We start from the raw sequence: 12469 nt of genomic DNA, 5'->3' as shown, positions 1-12469 counted from the left end.
CTGATTTAAATGTCACACCTGAACGCTCACATCCTTTTAATTATGTTTAAAATTATGAACATTGCTCAACATCATGAAAATTAAACCTTATTTTCAATAAGCAATCCTGAAAAATATTTGGGGGTGCTTAACTTTTTTCCAGGTGTATAGTTGAAACCATGAGTGCAGCAGTTCTGACCATTGTTGTACTTCACGTTAATGCATGCAAAGTAGCTAGGCAGTGATGTCATTTTCCATCAGCCAATCACAGTGCTAATACTGTTTGAGCTAGCCTTGTGATGTAATAGTCTTGGTTGTGGCCAAGGACAGATAAGCTGAGGTTGCTAACTTGTAATGCATGCATGTTGAAGTCTTGTTTACATCCTCTCTCATTTGGTATGCTTATATATTAGCTGCCAGTCAATTTCAATTTAAAGTCATCAAACTTTGTCATATCTTTATCAACCCTCTCTGTATAGGCCTGGTCATTCTGTCCAACCTTGAAACAATCAAGTAACCATGACAGTACATCTACCATAATTTTCAATGAAGTATATTTTCAAAAAATTTGGCAAGCTTTTAGAAAACATTAAAAGTTTTTGTTCACAAAAAAATCAGATTTTTTTAATCAAGTACTTTACTCAAGATTTGTCTGTGAATTTATGAAGCCTGACTCAGACTCTGACTAGTCTGAATCAAGGTTATTTTCAGATTACGATTAATTATATTTTAGCTTACAGTTTTCAAATTTCCTTTGGATAACATCTAGAACCCCCAAAGTGAATATCAAGTTTTATTCAGTAAAACTTCATATTTTATCTATTTTGTCTCTATACCTTAACATTTTATGAAGTCCGGTCATTTGACTGATCTTGTAAAGACCACAAAAAATACAATATATCTAAATTACTCTTTTTTCCTTCTAGAATAACTGCAGATTGTAACATACAATTACAGTTATTTATCCTAAAATATTCAGTTCTATATCTTTTTCACATTTATTTTCATTTAATTTTATTGTTTTATTGCTCCTTCAACAGTACTAAGTACTAATCCAGTGTAAAAAAAGTTAAATCTCAAGATATAAAAATGAGTTACATAATTCACGAACAGGTTCTGTGTGGACTTGCTGAGAAATCATGAGCAGATTCTATGCAGACTTGCTAAGAAATTTCTATATTCAACTATTTTAATTTACATTTTCTTATTTAACCTAATAAGATTCCAATTTTTACATTTCGATTACTTGTATGAAAATACAAAATATACATAAAAAACACAAAGTTTAGTACTTATACTTGGCCTCTTTTTCTTTTTTTTTTTAGTGTTGCCCTGCCAATGAAATTTAAGCTAGATTTTTTTTAAAGATGGTACCAGTACTGAAATTGTGAGGTAAAAGTAACATGTTTTTCATCAGGTGGTCAGTTTTCTCTAATATGTAAAATTATCACACTGTCAACTACTGATGAGAAAACAAAACAATTTTGTTTGAAATAGACATACAGGCTTTTCACAGGCTGTACACATTTTTAAACAGAGATTGCATTTGGTGTATATACTTTTAACAAGGCTCATGCTAGAACTACCTGTAGGTAGACATGTTTCTCTTCAACCATGTGGCATTTTTATTAAAACCAATGGAAATTCTTTACCCTTTTATAGACTGCTTTTTCTGCAACTGGTATCCAATCATGAAGATTCTGCTACCCTACACTTGCAAATAAACTTTGAATATGGTGCTTCTGACATCTGTCCTCCGAATTATGTGTAATCTTTACAGAAAACCTGCTGGTTGTCCTTACAATTCCCAATGATTACTGACTTTATGAAAATCTTTACAATAATACCATGACCTCAGGTAAAGCTTAATAAAAAATTTCTCCATCTACCAAAAAAGGAAAATCATTATGTCTCCTTCAGTTTTTTGTTTTTGGGTTGACAAACTCAATGGATTCCTCATATGATAGTGCACATTCCATAAGACTTACAAGACAGTTGAGTAAGTAGCAGATGTTCATCTTCCAGTTGACTCAAAGATTTGTTGCTAACTTCTCCCCCTGTATGCGTTTTTCAGGCATTTAGTATAGGGGACCACACTTCATTACTTTACTGTTTTAAGTTACTCTGGTGCAGTCAGCAATGACTTCAAAATTAATAAGGACGTTTCTCAAAAATACTGTTAAGTAAGATACATTGCTAAAATGCTGCCCTCCCTTGCTGTGTGAATGTGAAGAGCTCCTTGTAAAACTATAAATAATACACTTAACTATGACCTATATGCAGTTAAATAGTTAATATACTGATGAAATGAAAAAAGCAAACAAGAGAGCCATTATAAATATTTTGGCACCATCATTAAGCAGCTAAAGATAAATGTTGTATAATCACAATATACAAATTACATATTGCATGATAGAATAAATCAACATTCTAAACCTGAAAAGTATGAATTATATAAATACAGTTGTGAATTTAGAACATGAAAACATACACATGTTATTATCTTAGATGTACCAAGGCTTTCTTTTTTATAAGCTTTCCTAATAATAACCATCCCATTTTTGAAGTGCCTAATGTACACCTGTTGATCAAGTTTCACAATTTAAGTAAAGATAAGCTCTATTTTAACTTTAAAATGTTTTAGAATCGATATTTGTCAGTTTATAGCATTTACTGTAAGTTGTAATTAAAATGAAACAAATTGTTTCCTCTACCATTTATGCATAGCTCCAAGGTGTCTCACCTATAAATAATGCATTTACTGACTTTTTTAGAACTTTTCTGTCCATCCTAAACCATAGGCTTATATCTCTTCAAAAATGATCATCCGTTAAGAAAATAATTATATATGTCTTGTATCTTACATGATTTTCCTTCTCTGTAAGTAATTCAACTACCTTTCATGATGTCACAGCATATGGTCTAAACAATTACTAATGAAGACCAGCTTTGAAATTAGCTACATTCAACATTCTAATATGACTGGATAGAGCAGATAATAAATTACTGATGGCAATGTAGAGAAAATAAAATGGTTTGATCAGCAATTTATAGTTTCTCAAAAAAGTGACTAAATTAAACTCTTTTAGGAATGAACAAAGGAATTTAATGGGACATTTGGAAGACTTAAAAACAAACCAAAAATTTGAGATTTTCTTTACACATTCTTTTCATTCCCAAAAATATTTATGTAATAAATAATGTCTGTATAAAAGATAACATTTTTTTTAATATTGTTGTTACGTTTATTATATTCAAACACTGAACACAGATAACTTATAATGTATTGAAAATAAACTATATTATTTACATATAAACTGATTTCAATTACAAATATCATTATCAAAAATCATGATATTTCTAGCCCAACAAATGTAATGGTCAAGCTATTTTCAAAGATCAAGACCTAGATCACCAAAGGATCTTTATCTGATTGTGTAGCATTCTGTTTTTATTTACAACCAGAACTGGTGATTACTGCAATCAGTAATATAAAGTATGAAAAATATATATGTTAATGAATATCAATCAAGTTGAAATTTATTGAATATATAAAATGAAACTTTCCGATCACTGATACAAAATATTTAGATTCTAAGATGAAAGGAGATATTTTTAACACTTTCTCAAAAGTGTCCCATAAAAACTGTTCACAACCTAAAACATTACAGACATACTAAATTAACTTACATTAATTTTTTTAGCTGAAACTAGATACCATTTAGTAAGTACTTGTGTTTAAGCACAAAGCTACACATGGGGTTATCTATACTGTGTCCATTGCAGGTATGAAACCCCGAGTTTTAGTGTTAAAAGTATCCAAGATTACTGCTAAACCACCAAAGGACTACTTACTAAGTTTTAAGTAAGTTTCAGATAATTTGAGATATCAGTATGATGCCTTTGATGTGAAAAATGATAAATAGCAAGAAACATGTACAACACTTACTCTACATCAGGTATCTCACTGGATTTTGGCAGGGATTGAGACAAATGCGATAAAATATTGTCTTCTTGTTGCTGATAAAATTAAAGTAAAACTTGTTACATCTCAAATATATAACTTTAACCACTTAATACTAAAGAAATGCTTAATATAAATGAAACAAAAAAAGTAAAATGCAAGACATTATAAAATCATTATTAGTCACATGCAGATGTCGAGGTGACTAAAAAAAACACTAAGAATACTGTGCTTCACAATTTAAAAAGAAAACCTAAACACTTTCAACAAGTGGATCTCCCTATGCCTCTGATGAAGACAGATCCATCTGTTGAAAATATAGAGTTTGATGAACTTTTTATCAAAGTGACTTACCAGCCTTTATTTTTATCCTACGTGTTTTAATAACACTTTCATTTTACTTGACTTTGTTCTGTTTCATCCACTGAGAAGAGCATATTTGAAGCAACTTTGGTTCTTTAAACTTACAAATGTGTGTTTTATACGTCACTTGTAGTACTTTTTCCCTTTTGTAAGCAACCAAACTAAAGTTACAATTCAAAGTCAAATTAAAATTCAAGGCCATTGTGACATATAACAAAATCAAATTAAAATTACTTCTTAAAGTCAGTGCAATGTCTAAAGTACATTTTGTTCTTTTTTCTGAATCTTACACAAAAATACTTCATACAAAAACTTGGATATTTCCTTTCCATTTTATTAAATGGAAATGCATAAATTTTCTTTACAGTTTAACTGTACAAAATATTTTCATTTTTAAATATTGTAATGTCTTCAGTTATATTTATTAGGGCTTTACAAAAAATATATATAACTGTTAACTTTTAATTTTGACTCAATTTTTCTGCTTTCTGGAAGGCCATGACTGAAAATAGCCAAGGAAGACATCTGCACACTAAAATTGATGATTAGAAAAATTAGATAATTGATTAATCTTCAGGCTCATTAATTATATGTACAATAGCTGGGCCATTTTGACCAATCTCGTAACCATGAAATATAACACTGAATGTACTAACTATATCTTCACAAAACTTGGCAAGCTTTTAGTAAATATTACAAGTATGTTGTACAAAAACTCAATTTGTTAATAAATTTTAAAAATAATTTTCATACTAAAAATAAAGATACTTCTTTCTATCTTAATATTCCCATACTTCATTTGAGTAACCTTTAGAATCTCCTAAACGAGCACCAAAAGTTTTCTCAGTAAAACATTATATTTAACATGTTAATTTCTCTCCGTTAACACCAACTATCAAAATCAACAACATAAGGTAAAATTAAAAGTTGAAAATACAATATAAAACTAAATTACCTGTTTTTTATTTAACTAGAATGATTAAATACTGTAACAGACAATTAAACTTCTATAATCTTTCAGACTAAGCTAATAATCTTTGCATACCTGGTGTCATTTAGTTTTATTGATTTCCTGATGTACTTAGGCCATCTCAGAGTACATTAAAACCATTTATCACATGGCAAAAACCAGAAGCTTTTGTATTTAATTTCTTTCAATTAGGTTTTCTTATCCAACCTAATAATTTCTAGTTTTTACATTTCAGTTACTTTTATGACAATAAATAAAAATTAAGAAATTTAGTACTTATGCCTGAGTTTGGACCATGAAGAAGAAATGCACTCTACAGCAAATGTTTGTAACAGTGTTGGTTTTCCACAAAGTTATTCATATTTATTTTAAATATGCATTTTAGAATACAATTTGTTTGTCTGTTTGTTTGTTTTGAATGTCGTGCAAAGCTACATGAGGGCTATCTGTGCTAGCCATCCCTAATTTAGCAGTGAAAGACTAGAGGAAAGGCAGCTAGTCATCACCACCTATCACCAACTCCTGGCCTACTCTTTTATCAACAAATAATGGCATTGACCGTCACATATAATGCCCCCACAGCTGAAAGGGTGAGCATGTTTGGGGGACAGGGATTCGAACCTGCAACCCTCAGATTGCGAGTCAAGCGCCCTAACCACCTGACCATGCCGGGCCTTTAGAATACAAAAAATTATCATGCTCTAAAGCAAAATGTTTTACAAGTACTGTAATTTAAATTGGCTTTGTAGGTTATAAATTTTCAATAGCTGCTTGAACAATGAAACCGAGGTTAAACATCTACTTATAAGTGTTAAAATGAAATAACTTTTACAAGGAATCTTGCTCTTTCTATTGGTTATAAATAATCCAACAGCTATGTCAGTGAAAATTACCAACTTTTTTAATAGACAGAATGATACGGGAAGGGTATGTGATGGGAGTTTGATATTTTTGTTTACATCTCAGTAAATCAAGTTTGAAGGTTCTAAGTTTAGATTTTTGATTAGTAAGTATCTACAATATGTGTTTGTAACTTAGTTGAACCTTGATAGAATCATACAAAGGCAGAAAGAAAATATAAAATGGGTAATTTGGAACACAAATCCATCACATGACACAGAAAAGTGAAGTTTAAGAATTTATCTAAATATTTCCTTTTGAATTTAAGAAATTAAAACTTAGACAATATAAAAATTTTAATCCTAAATTATGTTTTGTTACTAACTTTATCAAAATATATTGATATTAAAGTATTTTAAGTACTTTAATTAAATTTTGAATGCAACTCTGTAGAAACGTTGTGACATGCACACTGACATACCCATAATCCAAAGGGTCAATCGATTATTCTCACACGAGACTTGAATAGTTGGATTAATCAAAAATATTAATTTGTTGATAATTTTCACGAATCAGGACACTAATCATTTAAGATAAATAATCTTGAATTAACCAAAAATAACATTTATGTTCAGTACACTATTTATTCACTTCTCCAAACTAATTTGTTCCATTGAAGTAAGAGTCAGGTAGTCTAGCTACTGTATCATTCAATAAATAATAATAATAATAGGAATTTATGATGTAGATATATGTTTTTAAAAATTTGTTGAACGTTAGCCATTTCAGAAATAGCCAATGGATGTTTCAATCTGGGGCTATAATTGAAAGTTGGATGTTTTATATGGGGCTGGAAGTGAAATTTGGAAAATGATAACTTTTATTATGGAATTATAAACTGATTTTTTTTCATTAGCATTAGAAAAATTGGATATTTCAACTATAACACACAATTTAGTTTGTAGTGTTTTAGGACTAATAATGATCTTAAACTTTTTGAAGATGATATAAAAATACAATATAAAATCAGCACAAGTTTTTGTCAACCAGCATTTAAAAAACTTTCACACCCCAAACTCATTCTACCTTGTATACAGACATAACACAGGTAAAGAAGTTACACAGAAGATGAATAAAATACTTCTAAAAAAAATAAATCAAAAATATAGGTTCATAGTACTTACCTTTTTAGGATCACATACATTTGATGACAGTTGTGCATAATCCATTTCATGACCTTTTAAAAATAATAAAAAATTAATTTAAAAAAATTTTGAAATTAAAGCATCTTAAAATCACATACTGATAATGTAAAAAAAGCATAAGCAGTAATGCTGAGGTGAGAACCTAACTATCACAACTTTCTATTGTGTATTTAAACAATAGCTTAAGTAAACCATTAAAACTTTGAGAATGTTACATAGATGGTCATCTAAAGTTATTCTGAAAAATTAGACTAAAATGACGTACGACAAGACTATATGTACAGATATAAACAGATTAACAGATAAACAGATATATAAACAATTTATTTTAACTACAAAAACAGAATACTTGATGATGCTAGAAAAACTCTTACTAACTAACATTAGAGACGGCATTCCCAGTTTGTCCTTGATGGAGAAAGGCCCACCGTTCAAATGTGCTAGGGTTATAGGGTTTGTTTGTTTTTCTTCAATTGATTTTTTTTAACCTACAAGTTTTCCTAACATCATAAATTACTGAAAGCATGATAATTTATTCTGGAAACAAGTATAATCTAGTACTTTTTTTGGAAAATGTAATAATACGCTTTAAAGTCTTGCAAGTTAAGTAATGAAAGAAAGCATGTGGTTGGCAAAAATAACAGATTTCATTTGATAACAAATGATTTTGCACACAGTAATTAAGCAAACAACTGTTTCATAACTATATATTACAACTTTTTATACTACTTACATATTTTATACTTTTAAGACAATAGTTTTTAAGCTTTCTACAGTGGCTTAATATTCAGTCTAATAAATTATCTTAGTTATTAATATATTTCAAACTTTTATCAAGTAACCAATGACAAAAGATTATGTGACATAATATATATTATTGGAATAAAAGAATACATCTTAAACCCTTTGCGACAGACGAAGTCCCAGGGACCGAACTCATAATCATTTTGTGCTTATTATAGCATTCATACTATAGCTTTTAATATTATATGCGTATCTTCATGAAATTTGGCAGATTTTCATTAAACATAACAAAGCTTTAGTACACAAAATATCAGATTATTTAATTAAGTTTTATGATATTTTAATTAAAGATTTGCTTGTGCATTTTTTTCTTTTCAAAGTTAACTATTCCACATGCCAAATAATTTTGATTTTGAGCTTAAAAATACTATTATGCATCAGAAAATTATCAAATTTCAATTGAAAAATCTCTATAACCTCCTAATAAAATTGAGATAAATATCAAAACATTTTTTTTAGAAAATCTTTAAATTTTATCTGTTATTTTTCTCTATCATATCTCTGTACAAGTTTGGTTGAATTTATTGACCTCATGACCACCGTAAAAATTTGAAAATAAGATTTAAATTACACTTTTCGTTTTACACTCTATAATAGCTACAAATTGTAACATGATACCACAAATGTTTATTCTACATAGCTTAAATCTCGTAACATTATACATATGTTTATAATTTTTGTTTTATTGACCTTTCAACCATGTCTGACTAACATTACAGAAGTTGCAATCACAGTGCACGTGCATCTCATGTTACCATATCCAATGGTATAATGCTGGGCTTTACAAAGTGATCAGTCTTGGCTTTGTTCTAGTGGACCAGTATTTTGTAAAACAGACTTAGTGTGTACCAACTTCTTTACAATCGTAAGTAGTTGGGATCATTGTTTTCTATATTTCCTTATTTACTTTTTTGTGTTTTAAGAAAAATAAATGAAATTTAAGAACTTCTTTGTAAATAGTAATATATATATATATACATATGTAATGTATTATAACTGAAATGCAACTGTTGCTGAATTTTGCACGTGGAGGATGTACAACAATTTTTTTTTTTAGGTTTTATATATGGATATTGAAATAACAAAAAATTATAAATTACTCTAGTAATATCACATAATTCCAATGTAATTTATTAGGTTTACTGAGCTATATTTTAGTCTAAAAAATATTGTTTTTTGAACACCATTTTCACTTAACCCCTTCCTTCCAAGATTGGGAACAAAAAGAATAATCTTGGGAAATAGACACCTTGAATAAGTTGAGAAAAACCATGTGGGGGACATTCTGAGGTTTTGATTAGTTATAAACACATAATAGAACAAAGCAGGTGTACATAAGCAAGTATTTCCAAAAATGGAAGAGGTTGGAAGGGCCACTGTGTTTGATTTGTTAAATATAGTCATATCTCAGTAAATAAAAGAGATAGGAGGTTCTTATTTTATATTCTAGCTTGTCATTATTGGTAATTTGAGTTTGTAATTCACAAGAAACTATAGACATTTTGTATTTGGACATCACAAACATATAATTTGAACCAAGGCTGCATTCAATATACCACGTGACACACAAAAATCAATATTTAGAAATTTTATTTTAATATTTACTTTTAAATTAAGAAATTAACTAATGTATAATACTAAAATTTGAACTATAATCTACAATGTGATACTAAACTTACTGACATACATTCATAAAATAGTAATTCAATAAAATTTTGAATGCGAATCTACAAACATAATGACATGCCCTTTGACCCCTGACCACAGAAAAACCTGTAGCAATAGGGTCAATGAAGCCAAGCTGTCTTCCTGTTCACCAGTGACCAAAGATTATGCAACATAAGTAGATAATACTGAAGTAAAAGTATACATCTTAATGAAGCCAAACTTATATACCAATTAAATAAACATTAACACTTTTAATACATAGCATCTATACTGCTCGATCTTATTAACAATACCACAAATAGTACTCATTTACACTGATTTATTCCATGCTGTTTACTATTAATCTATTTTCTTGTGTTTGATTCTACATCATACACCAGAATAGGGTAGATATTAGGGTAAGACACAAATACAAACATATAATGAAATAAAATTATGACACACCACAGCATTAGATTTTACCATCACACTTTCTTACACTATCTATTCCATAAAATGTATTAGAAAAAATTAGAAAAGCAAATTCTTAGATTTTTATATGTGAACATTTACTTTGGCCTGCGAGAACAAAAAAGTAACTCTCAGAGTGAATAATGCAGGCTATGTTCCCATGAGGAATGTACACATTAGAGATGAATTTTAAATACTGTACATCAAAATCATACTATATTAATTATTTGAAAAAATAAAATGAATACTATAACATAATCAGTTTATCTTACAAATATGTCTGTAATCACTGTTTCTCTGAGCTTATTATTACTGAATTGGCCTGAATATGTTTCTAGGATAATACTATAATAAATGTTAATTTTTTACACATTGATTTTACAGACAATATGTACATTAATAAATCTGTTTTATATGCCCATTGGTCAGTTCAAAATTAAAAACCAACATATGAATTTAGTGTGTTGACTTTTGATGAAACTCGATATAAAAATTACAATGTGTAGCGGATAGAAATGCATAGTTCTACTATATGTTATCTCCCTCCAAGACATGATGCACATCCAAGAACTGAACCTTATTAACTATGATGCAACTTGTGAAGTTAAATAAGACATTTCCTGAAATTAGCAAATAGGTATTAGTTGAAGGTTTCTTTAAATTAAGAGCCTACTAAAATGGATCATCATCACCTCCTGAAGAAGACTGATGCTTTATTCCATTACTAGTTCATATGAAAACTGTTAAATGCAAAACTTTCTTTAGCAATTAATCTTAAAACTACATACCACATATCTTTATTATAACAAAATATCCAGAGTACAAGTGAACTTCCAAATAGACCTGATTATCAGAATATCATATAGCCCCTAATTAATGCCCACCCAGCCTCCCCCAGTCACAGAGATCAACAATCAATATTGGTAGCTGATAAATGTCATGTAGTCCACAATTTTCTTGCTTTTTTTGCCATAGCATCAAACTTAAAGACACTTTGCCGGTGCCGATCAAAGAAGGTCACATGGTACATGGCAGAATGGCCTTACAGGATTTTTTTTACACTTGTAAGCTATGATTACCATATTTATTGCGATAGTGAGCACTGACATTTATAGCAAAGATAGAAATAAATAGGCTATGTTTGCTATCACTTATTATAGATATATTTGTTTATAATAGAGGTATTATCATATGACTCAATTAGTCTCTAATTAGTACCCTTCCTTTTGCAGTTTGCAACGCCCCCGGGGCATTAATGAGGGGCAATACGGTAATTATATAAGTGTTGATTGAAAATAAATAGCTTAATCTTAAATTTAACATATTTTTGGGACAATTTCTTACGTACGTGGTCCCTTTTTCTGTGCCATTAGTTGGGCGATGTCTTGTAAATGTGTTGCAGTTTGGTGAAGAGCCGAGTCAGAAGTAGCTCTAAAAAAAAAAGAGATCAAAAATCATCATGCAAGTATTGAAGGAATAATATTTCTTCTTTTAAAATATAAATAGCATGGCAATAAACAAACATTCTTGATGCAAACAAAACATAATTGTTTTTAGGTGTAAGAAAAAAAACTAATTAAAATATTCATCCAATCAAAAAAGTGTCTGGATGATGTAATAAAATATGACTCAGTGACCAGCAATCTACCAAAACAAAAAAGAAAAAAAAAAGTTTTTCTCTGTATTGTGCACTGGGCATTATTTGACAATTCTTAATACTTTAAATTGTTTGAGAGAAATTATATTGATTATTTATTAATTCATCTTAGGTGATCTTTGGAGAAAATAACTAACACATAGAAATAACAAAATTGGATAAACTTTTGTAAACTAGAGCAAATTCTATGGCTACAGACTTGAAACATATGTAAAATTAACTGTGTAAAGAATATCCTTTTAGTCCTAGAATTCAATATTTTGTTGAGGCCTGAATTACTGTATTGGGCCGATTATAAGGCAGTTTTTTTATTAATAATTAGACTGTAAAATTCATAGTCACCTTACAATCGCAGCTGACCACAGGCCCCTTCCCCCTACTCTAGCCTGTCACATTCCTGAATGTCCAGATAGCATTTGTCTATGCAACCGTGCCAGATGTTTGCTCAAGGCCATCGCTAATTCTTGCAACTAATCTACTTGCAGGCTGATCAGTTATAGTATTGATTTTGCAGACCTAAAAAAGGATCACTATGACACTCAATGGTTTCTGAAAATGGGGGTAGTATT

General features: G+C 29.5%; 1 protein-coding gene across 2 annotated transcripts in view; it reads right to left on the bottom strand.

Moving 5' to 3' along the window:
• Positions 1-12469, bottom strand: part of LOC106459561 (CREB-regulated transcription coactivator 3-like) — a 57235-nt gene that overhangs the window by 32643 nt on the left and 12123 nt on the right. For both annotated transcript variants that reach the window (XM_013919187.2, XM_022386067.1), the window contains exons 5-7: positions 11592-11674; positions 7301-7353; positions 3929-3999 (exon numbers count right to left, since the gene is read on the bottom strand). In XM_013919187.2, coding sequence (XP_013774641.2) covers positions 3929-3999; positions 7301-7353; positions 11592-11674 — 207 coding nt within the window. The remainder of the gene's footprint in view (positions 1-3928; positions 4000-7300; positions 7354-11591; positions 11675-12469) is intronic.

Source organism: Limulus polyphemus, unplaced genomic scaffold (genome assembly GCF_000517525.1).
Source record: "Limulus polyphemus unplaced genomic scaffold, Limulus_polyphemus-2.1.2 Scaffold628, whole genome shotgun sequence".
NCBI classification, from domain to species: domain Eukaryota; kingdom Metazoa; phylum Arthropoda; class Merostomata; order Xiphosura; family Limulidae; genus Limulus; species Limulus polyphemus.
This window is presented reverse-complemented; position numbering and strand designations above follow the sequence as displayed.